General features: G+C 38.0%; 1 protein-coding gene across 1 annotated transcript in view; it reads left to right on the top strand.

Moving 5' to 3' along the window:
- Window positions 1-16,618, top strand: part of LOC105554647 (cytochrome b5 reductase 4) — a 101,233-nt gene that overhangs the window by 40,030 nt on the left and 44,585 nt on the right. Inside the window, exons 4-5 of the mRNA XM_012001201.1 lie at window positions 7,634-7,715; window positions 14,944-14,976. Coding sequence (XP_011856591.1) covers window positions 7,634-7,715; window positions 14,944-14,976 — 115 coding nt within the window. The remainder of the gene's footprint in view (window positions 1-7,633; window positions 7,716-14,943; window positions 14,977-16,618) is intronic.

Raw genomic sequence — 16,618 nt, forward strand, 5'->3', positions numbered from 1 at the left:
GAGGTTTCTGCTGCTTTTTGTTGTTGTTGTTGTTGTTTTTTAGCTGTGCCCTGTCCCCAGAGGTGGAGTCTACAGAGACTGGCAGGTCTCCTTGAACTGCTGTGAGCTCCACACAGTTCGATCTTCCCAGGGCTTTGTTTACCTACTTAAGCCTCAGCAATGGCGGGCGCCCCTCCCCCAGCCTCGCTGCTGCCTTGCGGTTAGATCGAAGACTGCGGTGCTAGCAATGAGGAAGGCTCCGTGGGCGTGGGACCCTCCCGGCCAGGTGTGGGATATAATCTCCTGGTGTGCCTGTTTGCTTAAAGCGCAGTATTGGGGTGGGAGTTACCCGATTTTCCAGGTGTTGTGTGTCTCAGTTCCCCTGGCTAGGAAAAGGGATTCCCTTCCCCCTTGCGCTTCCCAGGTGAGGCGATGCCTTGCCCTGCTTCAGCTCTGGCTGGTCGGGCTGCAACAGCTGACCAGCACCGATTGTCCTGCACTCCCCGGTGAGATGAACCCAGTACCTCAGTTGATAATGCAGAAATCACCTGTCTTCTGTGTCGCTCGCACTGGGAGCTGGAGACTGGAGCTGTTCCTATTCTGCCATCTTGCTCCGCCCCCGGGATTACTTTTTTTTAATGGTTGAGTTCCTTATATATTCTGGATATTAGTCCTTATTAGATAAATAGATTGCAGATATTTTCTCCCATTCAACATGGTGTCTCTTCACTCTCTTGATTGTTTCCTTTGCTGTGTAGAAACTTTTAAATTTAATATAGTTACATTTGTCTATTTTTGTGTTAGTTGTCTGTGCTTTTGAGGTCTTAACCATAAAATCTTTGCTCAGACCAATGTCATGAAGTGTTTTCTTCTAGTGATTTTATAGTTTCAGGTCTTATATTTAAGTCTTTAATCCATTTCCAGTTGATTTTTTAATATGGTGAGAGATTGGAGTTCATCTTCATTCTTCTGCATATGGATATCCAATTTTCCCAGCACCATTTATTGAAGATGGTGTCCTTTCCTCAGTGTATATTCTTGACATCATTGTTGAAAATCAGTTGGCTATAAATATGTGGATTTATTTCTGGGTTCTCTGTTCCGTTCTGTTGGTTTATGTGTCTACTTTCATACCAATACTATGCTGTTTTGGTTACCAGAGCCTTGGAATATATTTTGAAATCAGGTAATATGATGTCTCTATCTTTATTCTCTTTGCTCAGGATTGCTTTGGCTATTCTAGTGGGTTTTTGGTTCCATATGAATTTTAGGAATGTTTTTTCTATTTCTGTGAAAAATAACAGTGGTATTTTGATAATGATTGTATTGATTCTTTATATTGCTTTGGACTGTATGTTCCTTCTGATTGTTACTGAGTCTTCTGATCCATGAGCATAGTGTATCTTTCCATTTGTTTGTGTCCTCTTTACTTTCTTTCACCAGTGTTCTGTAGTTTTACTTGTAGAGATCTTTCATCTCTTTGGTTAAATTTCTCTATAGCTTTCTTTCTTTCTTTTTTTGTAGCTATGGCTAATGGGATTGTCTTCTTGATTTCTTTTTCAGCTATTTTATTATTGGCGTATAGAAACACTGCTGAAGTTTTGTATGTTGATTTTGTGTCTTACAACTTTACTGAATTTGTTTATCAGCTCTATTTGGTGGAGTCTTTTGGTTTTTCTAAATACAAAATAATATTTGTTAAAAGGGACAGTTTGACTTTCTCTTTTCCAATTTGGATGCTTTTTATTTCTTTCTCTTGCATTGCTTTGGCTAGAACTTCCAGTACTGTGTTAAATAGGGGTAGTGAAATTGGGCATCCTGTCTTGTTCCAGTTCTTAGTGAAAAGGCTTTTCACTTCTCCCAGTGCAATATGTTGTTAGCTGTGGGTTTGTCATATATGGCCTTTTATTATTTTGAGGTATATTCCTTCTATGTCTAGTTCGTTGAGAGTTTTTATCATGTAGGAATGTTGAACTTTATCAAATTTTTTTTGTGTTATTGAGATGATCATACAGTTTTTGTTTTTCATTCTGTTGATGTGATGTATCACATTTACTAGTTTGTGTATGTTAAATCATCCCTGCCTCCTTGGGATAAATTCCACTTCATCATGTTGTATTATATTTTTGATGTGCTGTCGAATTCATTTGGCTAGTGTTTTCTTGACATTTTTCCATTTATGTTTATCAGTGATACTGTAGTTTTTGTGGGTTTTTTTTTGTTTGTTTGTTTGTTTGATTGTTGTTTTTGTACACTTACTTGGTTTTGGTATCAGAGTAATGCTGGCCTTGTAGAATAAATTAGGGTGAATTCCCTTCTATTCAATTTTTGGAATAATTTGAGGAGGGTTGGGATTTACTCTTCTTTCTACATTGGGTAAAATTTTACAGTGAATCCATCTAGTCCTTTGTTGTTGTTGTTTTTGGGAGATTTTTTATTACTGATTCAATCTTGCTACTGGTTATTGATCTGTTCATGTTTTCTATTTCTTCCTGATTCAATCTTGATAGGTTGTATGTTTCCAGGAGTTTATCCATTTTCTCTGGGTTTTCCAGTTTGTTAATGTATAGTTGCTCATAATAGTCTCTGATGATCCTTTGTATTTCTTTGGTATCAGTTGTGTTGTCTCCTTTTCATTTCTGATTTTGTTTACTTAGGTCTTCTCTTTTTTTGGTTATTCTAGCTAGTGGCTTACCAATTTTGTTTTATCTTTTCAAAAATCAACTTTTTGTCTTATTGATCCTTTGTATCTTTTTAAAAAAATCTATTTCATATAGTTCTGCTCTGACAGTTATTATTTCTTTTCTTCTGCTAATTTTGCCTTTGGTTTCTTCTTGCTTTTCTAGTTCCTTGAGGTACATTGTTAGATTGTTTATTTGAAATCTGTCAGCTTTTTTGGAGTAGGCATTTATTGCTACTTCCCCTTAGATACTGCTTTTGCTGTATTTCCCCAGGTTTTGGTATGCTGCATTTCCATTTTCATTTGTTTCAAGAAATTTTTTTTATTTCCATCTTAATTCCTTCTTTGACTGAATGGTGATTCAGGAGCGTGTTGTTTAATTTCCATGTATTTGTATGGTTTTGAAAGTTCCTGTTAGTATTTATTTATTTTACTGGAGTCTGAAAATATACTCAAGAGGATTTCAGTGCTTAAAAATATGTTGAGATTTGTTTTGTAGCCTAACATATATCTGTCATGGACAATGTTACATGTGCTGATGAAAAAAAAAAAATGTGTATTCTGCAATCGCTGGATAAATGTTTTATAAATGTCTGCTAGGTCCATTGGTCTGAAGTCCAGTTTAAATCCAATGTTTGTTGATTTTTCTCTCTAGATCCATCTAATGCTGAGAATGGGATTTTGTCTAATGCTGAGAATGGGATTTTGGATTCCCCCACTATTATTGTGTTGGAGTTTATCTCTCTCTTTAGATCAAATAATAATTTGCTTTTGAATGTGTTTTGTATATCATTTGTTTTGTTTTATTTTGTTTTGAGACAGAATCTCACCTTGTTGCCCAGGCTGGAGTGCGGTGGTGCAGTCTCATCTCGCTGCAACCTCTGTCTCCCGGATTCAAGCGATTCTCCTGCCTCAGCTACCCAAGTAGGTGGGACTACAGGCACGTGCCTCCACGCCTGGCTAATTTTTTGTATTTTTAGTAAGAAGGGGTTTCACCATGTTGGCCAGGCTGGTCTCGAACTCTTGACCTCAGGTGATCCTCCGCCTCGGCCTCCCAAAGTGTTGAGCCACCGCACCTGGCCCTTTTTCAGTTTTTTTAAATTTTATATGGGAGAAATTTTTCCTGTAAATATATCTGTGATGTTTGGCTTTGATCCTGGTGTGTGCAGTAGTGTAGTCTCTATATGATTTCTTCAGGTGTAAACAGCATCAATGATGACTGTGACTTCCTTAGTGTCTTAGGGTACAATTATTGGTGGAGGCGGTGATGAAGTTTTGCTGGTTACTAGGACACCCCAGGTAGGTTAGTCTTTGGGCCCCAGTGGTGGGAGCAGTGGGCTAAGCGTGTCTGTCCTTGGGCCCCAGGATGGCATATGCTGGCACCAGGGTTACTGCATCAAGGCAAGCTGATTCTTGGGCCTCTTTGTGGCCTAGTTGGATCCCAGTAGTGGCAACAGTGGGTGAGTTCTTGGGCCCCTGGGCAGGTGGTGTGGCATGGGTGATGACAGTAGCAGTGGCAGAATGACCTCTGGGTCCCAGGTGGTACACGCTTATGTTGGTGGAGGCTGTTATGGGCTGTGCAGGCCAGTCTCTAACCCTTGAGATGGCATGTGCAAGGAGGTACTAGCTGTGACGGTAGCAGCCAGGTTGGTATGTCCAACCTCAGGCCCCTGGGAGGAGTGTTCAGGTGCCAGTGTGTTGGACTGGGTTGGGCAACCTCCTGGCCCTCAAACTGTGCTGTGACATAGGCAGAGACGGGTGAGGCCAGCCATGGTAGGCATGGTAGGCAGGAGCAATTCCCAGGCTACCAGTGGAATGCTCAGGTGGAGGGAGACAGCAGTTGTGGTGATACTCTGCCCCTGGGCAGAGTGGTGATGCCTTTAGTGGTAGGCAGCCTAGGCCAGTGGATGGGGAGTGAATGTACCACCTGTTCTTCAGCCCTGGTGACTTGCTCTTGCCTCAGCCCATGCTTTATATTCCTCTGGATATATATCCAGTAATGGGATTGCTGGGTCAAATGGTAATTCTGTTTTTAGCTCTGCCTGCAGTAGCTGGCAGTTCCTTGAACCTAAACTCCTGGGGCAGCAGCCATGCTTCTTTTGCACTTCAGTCTGGGTGCTGCTGGGTTCTAGTACGGTGTGCAGTTTGTTGGGGCTAGGGCTCTGAAATGACCGTTTACTATAGCTGCTTAGGTCTCAGGGAGCTTGTGAGACCCAGTGCAAGCTTCCTCCCTGGAGCAGTGCCATCACACAATCTCCCAGCAGCTCTCTCTTTTGGTGTCAGGGCCTGCAAGGGTCAAAGGGTTCTTCTGTGGCTAAGATTGCAGGAGTCCATGGTGGGAATGTGGACTGCTAAACTTCTCCAACCTGAGTCTCTTTCAGCTCCCAGCTGATCCCAGCCCTGTAGGCTGCCTCACTTCCTTTTCATTTCTTGCTTTACGTAACTCCTGTCACTTTACTGTTGAATTTCAGTGTTCTCTCTTGGATGATGTATTCAGAATATGATTATCAATTCATTATCTTGGTTCTTAGTGGAGGCAAGTACGAAATACCTGTAGTCAACTGTCTTCTTTCTATACTTTACGTACTTTTTGCTTATTTACTCTGGCATATGCCATGAAGATTCCAATATCAGTATTTTTTGGCTGATTATTTTAATGATTATATAGTATTGTATTGAATAGCTTTATATATTGATTTTCCTTTGCCGGTCTTTTACAATTGGGCATTTAGATTGTTTCCAATATTTTGCTAATTTAAGTAGTGCTGTGATGAGTATCCTGGTACCTACATCTTTATATACATGCAAATATTTTCTCAGGTAAATTCCTAAATATCTGAGTGAATTCTGCTCCCACCACTGGGGCCCAAAGACTAACCTACCTGGGGTCCTAGTAACCAGCAAAACTTCATCTCAGCCTCCACCAATAATTGTACCCTCAGACACTAAGGAAGTCACAGTCATCCTTGGTGCTGTTTACACCTGAAGAAATCATATAGAGACTACACTACTGCACACACCCAGGATCAAAGCCAAAGTGTCCTACCCCACCAACAAAATAGCTGCAGATTTTTAAGTCCTTTTTTTTCAGACAGGGTCTTGCTCTTTTGCCCAGGCTGGAATGGGGTGGCATGATCAGCTTACTGCAACCTCTAACTCCTGGGCTCAAGCAGTCCTCTCACCTCAGCATCCGAAAGTGCTGGGATTACAGGAGTGAGCCACCCCACCTTAAAATTATTCCTGGCCTATTTTAAGACTTTTAAGGCATATTGAGAAGGTGCCTTGCAGAAAGGTTGTTTAAATATAATTTCCGCCGGTGGCATCTGACAACAAATACTATCAGTTGTTTTCCTGGAAGCAGTAGAATCACTTTGTTTATTTTCAAGACAATACCTGTTAAATATCTGAGTCTGAATAATCAGTTTGTTTACTAGTAGTTCTTATAAATGGCCCTTCTTTTTTTTTTTTTTAACTTTTCTTTTCCGTTCAGGGGTACGTGTGCAGGTTTGTTATATACGTAAACTCGTGTCATGGGGATTTATTGTACAGATTATTTCATCTTCCAGGTACTAAGCCTGGTACCTGATAGTTATTTTTTCTGCTTCTCTCCCTCCTCCCAATCTCCATCCTTAAGTAGTGTCTGTTGTTCATTTCTTTGTGTTCAGGAGTTCTCATCATTCAGCTCCCACTTATAAGTGAGAACATGTACTATTTGGTTTTCTATTTCCCTGTTTGTTTACTAAGGGTAATGGCCTCCAGCTCCATCCACGTTCCTGCCAAAGACATAATCTTGTTCTTTTTTATAGCTGCATAGTATTACTTGGTGTATATGTACCACATTTTCTTTATTCAGTCCGTCATTTATGGGCATTTAGGTTGATTCCATGTCTTTGCTATTGTGAATAGTGCTGTAGTGAACAGTCGTGTGCTTGTGTCTTTATGGTAGAATGCTTCATATTCCTCTGGATATATACCCAGTAATGGGATTGCTGGGTCAAATGGTAATTCTGTTTTTAGCTCTTTGAGGAATCACCGTATCGCTTTCCACGATGGTTGAAATAATTTACAGTCTCACCAACAGTGTATAAACATCCCCTTTTCTCTGCAACCTTGCAGCATCTGTTATTTTTTGACTTTTTATTAATAGCAATTCTAACTGGCATGGAATGGTATCTCATTGTGGTTTTGATTTGCATTTCTCTAATGATCGGTAATATTGAGCTTTTTTCACTGCTGGTTGACTGCATGTATGTCTTCTTCTTTTTTAAATTTATTTTAAGTTCTGAGGTATATGTGCAGGATGTGCAGGTTTATTATATAGGTAAACATGTGCCAAATGGCCTTTCATGAAAAAAGTCCAGTTCCGTTTGCAAATCAAACAGTCATCTAAGTGTTTCTTCACAGGGAAACCATCATACTTTATAACACTAATCTTTTTGAGAGTTTCCCACTTTGTCACACAAAATGTAATAAAAATATGTACCCAAGGGTCAAAATTTAATTAATTATTTTTCTACTTCATGAAGGATATTCTTAAGTAGTCTTAAATATCTTCCTCATGCTCCCTCCACTGTTCATGGTGGTGAAGAAGATAATAATTACTAGTACAGTTTGGACCCACTACCTTGATTAATACAAGATACTAGCAGTTTTACCCACCGTTGCTTTTATTGCTCTGATGCTGAAAAAAAGTGAGTAACTTTTTATTATTATTATCATGAAACAAATAGAGACCTCATGGAGACCTGAAAGGGTGTCAGGAACTTCCAAAGGTCCCAACACTTTGAGAATACTGTTCTAAACAATCCCTATCTGTGCAGCCTATCACTCCCTGGTTGACTAATTGAATATGCTTCTTAGTTTTCAGGTGTGTGTTGAGAGTGATTTCAGAAAGTTTAGTTTTGCCCATACTAAAATGAGAGCATCCTGTGGAGTTAGTAATGTTTCTTTTCCATCATTTATTTTCCATACCAGGTTCATCGTTGGGTCAATTATGAATCCATGCTGAAAGAATGCCTCGTTGGCAGAATGGCGATTAAACCTGCTGTTCTGAAAGGTAAGTGATGCTGGTGCTAAACCAGCATAGAAGTGTGGTACACATGTGTTTTTCTTTAATTTGGATTTAAGCAACTACGTTCGTGCAAATCACTATGGTTTTGTCATTTTCATTGTCCTCCTCGTCTAGCCACTCCAAAGGTTTTCCTTCATTTCCTCTCTAGAATCATATAGTGAGTGTTCGACTGTTTGTTAGAGAAAGTTCAGTGTGAGGACTACAACACTTAGGGCTGATTTTTAGATCAGTTTTTTAGAATTTAATTTTTTGAATAATATAGTAACATGATTCAAAAATTAAAAAATATAAAAAGTTAGTGAAATTTTCCCTCCCAGCCTTTTCTCCCATTTGCCATGAATCTTCCGACTCTGCCCCCTCACTATAGATAACCCCTATTCTTACTTTAAACTTCTTCTAAAGTATAACCAATTTCTTCCCCCTAGCTCTGAGATGGGACTCTATAATCTGGGTGATGTTTGAGGTCATCTCTTTACTTAATAAGCCTCTCTAGAAGATCACCTTTTGAAAATCTTAGATATGGAATTGTAGTAGCAGGAATACTTTAATAACCCTTTTCTTTGAAGGAATGATAGTTGTTTCTTTTGAGTAACTCCTTACCTTTTTACTAAAATTAGGAAGAAATTTCAGCCAGAGTCTTTCACTACTTCATTGGCAAGTTTTGTATTTCAAGGCTTTATTGACACAGACTTTGATTGGCAGTATGGAAATATTACAGTCATTAAGAAATATTTATAGTAATTTAGGTGAAGTATTATTTTAATAGTATCTTATATACCCTTCATCTGTAGGCAAGGATTGGTCATCAGTCTCTGCTGTCTTAAGACTTAACGATAGAGAACATTAGATGGGGTAACTGTGTAATTGTCCAAACTAAGACAATTTTAGTAATTATGCTGGAACAATAGTGGGTAAACTTACAACTCTCTGGCAAATCAGGGCATGTGTTCACCCTACAATTAGAACTCCTAGATTAAATGGGAACAGAATATGGATGAAAACAAAGGATGAAGTGGGAATCAAGGCTGAAAAGAGACTGTTCCTAACATGGGGGTTGTTGGGGGAAATGGTGGATATGTTGAAGAGGAATTTTACACATGGACTCTTAAACCCAAAGCTTGAAACAGTCTTTTAAATGAGGTGACCTGCCATCCCCCTCAAAGTCAGGGAATCCTGACTTTTTTTGGGTGTCGCACAGTTGGACAGCTCTGGGAAGTTAGTTTTCAGTTCATCTGATGGTTTCTAGTCTGGCAGTGGTAAAACACCTGGGTATCTAGGAAGAAATCAGAAAAGCTAACAGACTCAGAGTATAAAACATAATACAGCTGTGTTATTATCAAGCAAATAATGAGTTGTGTTTATCATAATCCTTTGTTTAAAAAGTATTATGATAGGCTGGGCAAGGTGGCTCACGCCTGTAATTCCAGCACTTCGGGAAGCTGAGGCCGGTGGATCACCTGAGGTCAGGAGTTCGAGACTAGCCTGGCCAACATGGGGAAACCCCGTCTGTACTAAAAATACAAAAAAATTAGCTGGGCGTGGTGGCAGGAGCCTATAATCCCAGCTACTCAGGAGGCTGAGGCACGAGAATCGCTGTACCCGGGTGGTGAAGGTTGCAGTGAGCCGAGATGGCGCCACTGCACTCCAGCTTGGGTGACAGAGCAAGACTCTGTCTCAATTTAAAAAATAAAATAAAAAGGATTATGGTTTGTATTATTATTTAAAAAGATGTATTAATAATGAACGAAAGGAGAAATTTTGCTTGAAAAGGTCAACTTCAATTATTGATAATTTATATATGTGGAACACTTCATTCTCTGGTAAAGATGAAAAATGAGTGCTCACTCTTTGCCCTTATTCTTTGGCTGCTATTGTAGCTATTTGTCACATGTGGCTATTGAGCATTAGAAATATGCCTAGTGCAAATTCAGATATGCTATAGATAAAGGATACACTGTATTTCCAGACAATATGAAAAAAAGAATGTAAAATATCTCATAATTTTTACTTGCTTACATGTTAAAATGATAATCTGGATATATTGAGTTAAATAAAAATATTTAACCTTTTTTTTTTTTTTTTTACTTTGTTAATCTGGTTATTAGAAAATTTAAAATTGTACTTGTGGCTTGCATTATAATTTTTTTGGACAGTACTGTTCTAGACCATAAGTGTACTTTAAAAAATCAATATGCCATATTTTTTAAGTGGTCATATTTTTCAGTGGTATAGTGCAGTCTCAGGAATGTTTCTTCATAATTTCTCATTGCTTTGTTGTAGTTTCTAATATTTTGTGTTTTTAGGTTTCATGCCCTCTGTCTGGCGGTTAATAACTATAACACACTTAGAACCATACATTAATAGGATATTTATGTAAGAGGGATTTAGAGCAGTTTAAAAGTGAAGATACTGAGGCTTGTAGGTATTGTATCTTACTAAGGACTACAGAGTTATTTAATTGAAAAAGCCCACTTAAACCGTGGATAAACAAACTTTTTGTAAGGCAGAGAGTTGCCTCATTAAATGTTACCTGCTTTTTTGTAATGAGTTTTCTTTTAGTATATGCCAGTTGTTTTTCACTGGGGTTGATTTTGCTCTTCGAGGGGACATTTGGCAATGTCTGGAGACATTTTGGTTTTTAGAACGAAAGTAAATGCTACTGGCATTCTAATTGATAGCAGTCAGAGATGTTGCTAAACATCCTATGTTGCACAGGACAGATTACCACAACAAAGGATTTTCTGGCCTAAAATGTTAATAGTGTTGAAGTAGAGAAACCATCTTATATGCATTAGTTTTTTATTATTAAAAATGATGGTATTAGTGGCACATACGTGTTAAGCTGGTATGCACATATCGGACAGCTCTTTGGTTCTTCCTAGGCAAACTTTGGCACCTGTAGGGCTGAGGATGGAGATAGACACCAGGACCCATAGTGGGCTGAGACACTGCTTTCAGAGATTTCTTTTACTGTCACAACATTGTGAGCAAGGACAAGACAAATATTGAATGGGCTGCCTGCCAGTTGGAAGTTCAGCTTTTTTAAAGTCAAAGTTCTTTCTTCTAGGAGCCTCAGTTTCCTCATTGGTAAAATGGGGACAATTTAGGTAGACAAAGCACAAGCTCAGAGACTGATAGGGGAGAAGTAAGACAGTTACTGGTGGAGAGAGGGAGGCTGGGAGTCATTCTAAAGTGGGCTTTACTGGACAGACATGTTTGCTATCTCAGCCTGGCTGCCTTAATTTGCTCCTTCTGCTATGGGGTCCGTTGTCTGGGTAATTCTTACCAGAAAGATTTAAGGGAAAGGTAATTAAGAATGGGAGGTAGAGGTAAGAAGTCCCTGGTTAGGGTGCAGATATAGACCTAAATAGAAAGTGTGTTTTGCTGTAGTGGTGTGACTGACTGATGTTGTTTGTGTTAGCAGTTCTTTTGTTTTCATAGAGGAATTTTGATCATGTGTATATTCATGTGCAGGTGATTCCAAATAAGAAAGGAATCATAATACCTCCGATGATAGGACAGGAATGGAAAATAACTGACAAATTGGAGAATTGATAAAAAAATGACACGTGAAGCCAACTTGGGGAGAAATATGAACTCCTAAAAATACAGCATTTGCTGTGATTAAATAATAATGGAGGAAAAACTGATCCTAGGAAAAATTAATACTCTGGTATTTTTAAAGCTTTTGAATCCTTGGATTTTTCAGAATGTGTGGGTTTGATTAAATCTTCATTTTAATTCTGCTAGTGAGCTAGAAGTTAGAGAGATGCACAAAATTGAAAGATGATTCAGAAGGTGATTACAAAGATGAATAGAAGAAAGTAAGGTAAAGATAGTTTAAAGCTGCAGAAATTATTAAGTTTTATAAGATTTGAGAAATAAGTATGATTTCTGAATCAAAAACAAGAATTAGGCTTGGCCAGGTGCGGTGGCTCATGCCTGTAATCTCAGCACTTTGGGAAGCCAAGGCAAGAGGATTGCTTGAGCCCAAGAGTTTGAGACGAGCTTGGACAATATAGTGAGACTCTGTCTCTACAAAAATTAAAAAATAATAATATTTAATTTTAAAAAAAGAATCAGGCCTAAGTTGTGTTACGAAGAGTTCTGTTTAGAGATACGGAGGAATTTCTAGAGGAAAAATGGTTATCAAAATGGTTATTAAACACATTATACAGAACCAAGAAGTCTTCTGGCAAGGCTAAGCAAGTAAGGGAATGTAGAACAGTAAATTTAGGACTTTGTGAATAAGATCCCTGGCAACAAGACTGAGCTTGTATCTGATGGTGACATAATACCAACCTTTTGGAATAAGGAAAGGAGATGAGGATTATAGCTACAAGACAATTGTAAAACATTCAATTAGTGCTCAGCATTTTTTTTTCCCTAGAATGCTTTTCTTCAGGGACTCCTGACAAATGCCTACACATTTTCAAAACTTAGCTAAAATACTACTTCTTCTATGGAGTCCTTTCAAATTTCTTCCAGGAGAAACATTCTTCTTCTGTGCTTCTTCAGTAACACCTTCTGTATACCTCTTTTACAGCACTTGCCACATGCAATCTTAAAAAGAGCACATCATCCGGGCACGGTGGCTCATGCCTGTAATCCTAGCACTTTGGGATGCCAAGGCAGGTGAATCGCTTTAGTTCAGGAGTTCAAGACCAGCCTGGACTACATAGCGAAACCCTGTCTCTACAGAAATAGAAATAAAATAAAATAAAAGCCAGGCCTAGTGGTGCATGTCTGTGGTCCCAGCTGCTTGGAAGGCTGAGGCAGGAGGATTGCTTGAGCCCAGGAGACAGAGGTTGTAGTGAGCCGAGGTAGCACTGCTGCATTCCAGCCTGGGTGACAGAGAGAGGCCCTGTCTCAAAAAAAAAAAAAAAAAAAAAGCCATCGACTTTATTTTTAATTCCATTTATTGTATTTTTTGAATAAGTATTGCACTCAGATGATTCAAGAAGAAGCACCCTTATCATAGTTCTACCTCCCATCTACTGTTTTTCTCTCCCATGCACACACCAAGGACATGTTTTTGTTGTTGTTTTGTCTTTCCAAATTATCTTTATGTATTATAAGCAGACTGAATATATTTTCTTATTTTTCTAACTTTTTATCCAAATGGTATGTCAATATCCCTATTAAGGTGATCAATAGATGTTTATTAAAGAATGAGCATACTGGCAAAAGAAAGATCTTCCTGCTAGATCTTTCTTCATTCCAGGGTATCCTCCTGTGCCTCTGCTCAGCAGAGGTAAACTAGACTTGGGTCATAATTAAAGATCCTTACCAAGGAAGAGCTGAGTGCTATTAGATCACAACACCAGCCTTCTAAATGACTCTGACCTCTCCGGAAATAAAAATGCTTATCAGAGTAAAGCAGTTTAACCAGCATTATGAGAAGATACCAATTTGATTGGCCATGGAGCCAACTAAATGATGGAATTAGTTACCAAGAGAAAACATCAGATTTCTTTTCAGAGAGGAAAGTATCTCCTGTGACTAAAATGATTCAGATGTAAATATGCTTAAGATTGTAAAATAGTCTCCTCCATTTCTATAACTCAGTTTTTGAAAAGAGTTGTAAAAACAGACTAAGAGAATTTTTAAACGTAACCCAGATTCTTTAAGTGGAAGTTATCTTTCTGCTAGTACTTCTTGTATTAAAAAAAGACTCGGGGGGAAAAAAAACCTACTAATTTAGCAGAATCTGGAAAGTTCTGACAAATCCAAATCTATTCATATCAGGCAAGAAGTAATCATATGAGGTAATATTTTCTTCTTAGAAACAAATTACCTGGGACAATTTTTCAAAATCTGTGAACCTCTTAGATAAAAACTACTTGTTTTACATGACAAATGAGGTTTATTAAACTGTTGACCTTATTGTACACTGAAAATAGATATATGTTCTGTGAATTTCTAAGATAAAACAAATAATCACAACTGCAACAACAAAGACAGATAAAACTGACTGGATGAAAGTACATGACCAAGCAGTGACATCAGTGATCCTTTGCAAACTGTAATGGCCAGATTTGTATCTAGCAGTTGATAAACAAAACTCATTTTGAAGTATAGTTTAAATGGGTTTTAGGCCTGCTATCTTTTTAGGAAATACTAACTCCTGGATTACAAAGAAAAATAGGACTGTGTTTCAGGGGAGACAAATCTAATTTTGGCTTTTTTGCTGGAGTGGTGGATTTCATTCAAGTCCTTTGACCCCTGATTTTCAGCCTTTATTAGTAGGTCAGGTGATAATTTGCTGTATGTTGTTAAAATTCCTTTCAGCTGTAAAATTATTTTGGTAAAATGAGGAAAAGGAAAAGGATGGTCATTTGGCTTCCTTAATGATTATTATTTTGGGATGGATGAGTGAAGTGGAGTTAATTATGGAATTTCTGGTGATTAAATATTGGAACACAAAAAATTTGAAAGCTTTGATATTAAATATGTTAGTTTCTTTTTGTATAAAACAAGGTGATGTCAGCTTAAGAAATGATGTCTTTCAATTTGACTATTTGAATATTTTTTGTTAGCTTAACCCATTTTTTAAAAAATTTTGACAGTTTGCTGAGGTGTTTATTTTGACCATAACGGTATAGCACTTGCAGTTATTAGAATATAACATAGGTTTGTGAGTTGGCTGCCATCCTGAAAGAAAATACCTGTTAATTTTTTTTCTGGGCCTGTAACACTAATAATTGCATTGGATATACATGCAAAAATCTGAACATATTTTAAACTTGAAATAACCATCATTTTACGCATTGAACTCAGTAAAAGGGAAAGATAAGAAGACATCTTTCTTTGAGTTGTTAATGTGCGTGTTTAATTTATGATGTATAATCTAATAAATTCTGGTTAACTTGTACTAATTTAAAATACGATAACCTGGATGAAACCTGGCATTTACATATGCTCTGTATAGAAATTAACCAAGATATTTTAAAAAGTGACCAAAGAATTAGAAAAAATCCAAATGAAATGGAGCCAAACATCTGGAGAAATATGGTCTGGCAGTCTTCAGATATGAAACTTACTTGTTTAAAACAAAGGCCATTTCTATATTAACCTGTTTCTCTCCTCAGACCTTAGAAGACAGCCCTTCAAAAAAGAAGGACTGTTATCTTGAAATCAGTAATGTGGACTGACATTCTCTTTGACATTAAAGTATTCTTATTTGACTTTTTTTTTCTAAATTGCTGTACAGACTATCGTGAGGAGGAAAAGAAAGTCTTAAATGGTAAGTCTATAAATTTATAATAAATGAGTTGTATTCTCATGCTTATGAACAGTATTGGTTCACAGAATTGTCTGGGGCATTTAGACTTTTTTTTTTTTTTTTTTTTTTGAGATTGAGTCTTGCTTTGTCACCCGGGCTGGAGTGCAGTGGCGTCATCTCGGCTCACTGTAACCTCAGCCTCCCGGGATCAAGCAATTCTCCTGCCTCAGTGTCCTGAGTAGCTGGGATTACAGGTGCACACCACACACCCAGCTAATTTTTGTATTTTTAGTAGAGATGGGTTTTCACCATGTTGGTCAGGCTGGTCTCGAACTCCTGACCTCGTGATCCACCTGCCTCGGCCTCCCAGAGTGCTGGGATTACAGGCGTGAACCACCGTGCCCAGCCTAAATTTTTTTTTTTTTTGTATGAAAGATAGCATTACTGGCCCAAACTTAAGAGCCTTTTGTAGAGTTTTATAGGCTCTTTTTTCTAGCCATTACTCTTATAGTCCTGCCTTCCGTGACATCCCTGAATACATGTTATCCTCCCTCAGCTTGAATACTTGTAGCAATTAGGAATTTCATCCTCAGAAACAAGACAAAACAAGTCAGTTTTCTTAGGTGTGAGCTCACCTCCAATGTTTGCATACACATGCCAAATAGTTTATTACTCTACAATTTTCTGAACTAAGTGGTGCATCCAGCCATTCTGGATGACTTGCAAATAATGACTGACACTTCCTGTCCCCCACAAAAAAGTTTGGCATGATGGTCACTACTGACATAAAATGCACGATGCTAACTCTAACTGAACTATATTGATGTACATTTAGAAACATTTTTTTCCTTCGTTTGCAAAAGAAAGTTACAGAAATTCAACTAACAAGCTAGATTGCCAGATGAGTTAACTTTTTCTTTGTTAACTGGAGGAAATAGTCTATATTGTGGACTAACTTCTGCAATATATAGTACCTGAAGCTGTTCATCGGATAATATAACACTCCATTAAATGAGGGACTGATCTTTGGTTTCATCTGTTGATTGACTCTTCTGTGACACTACAAAAGCAACCATTGCTTAATGATTGATTACTGATAGACTAGGCATTTCCTTTCCACCACATATGGCTTCCAGAACCTTTACTTTTCTGTTGCCTTCTTTGGATGCACTGCATTTGACTAATTTATCAGTAAAAGGTGGCATTAAGTATGGAATATAGCACTCCACAAGTGATGTGGTTAGCTCTGTTACCTCTTGTGACCTGGACCCTATAAGACTGGAACATATCTATCTATCTGTATATTTATTAGCTGCTTTTCCCTTTTGGCTCATTTAAGTCTATGTGATAAGTCTCTGTATTTGCAAATGTGATCTGCCTGCATTCTATGTTACTATTCCAATAGCTGCTTAAAATACTGAATGGGTTGGACTACTTTCCTGTTCCACTACAGACCCGATCCCTTCAGATTGACAGCATTCAATCAACCAGCACTTATGGAAGGGAGAACGTGCATTCAGTCCACCTTGCATTACTTAATTATTTTATTTCACTACACATTCACCCCACTATTCTTTCAACTTACTCAAAATAATATTATATAAAGTTTGAGGGTTTTTTTTAGTTAGTTTTAAATTAAGACACTTTCCATGGCTTATTATTC

This window comes from Mandrillus leucophaeus, unplaced genomic scaffold (assembly GCF_000951045.1).
Source record: "Mandrillus leucophaeus isolate KB7577 unplaced genomic scaffold, Mleu.le_1.0 Scaffold652, whole genome shotgun sequence".
Taxonomy (NCBI): Eukaryota; Metazoa; Chordata; class Mammalia; order Primates; family Cercopithecidae; genus Mandrillus; species Mandrillus leucophaeus.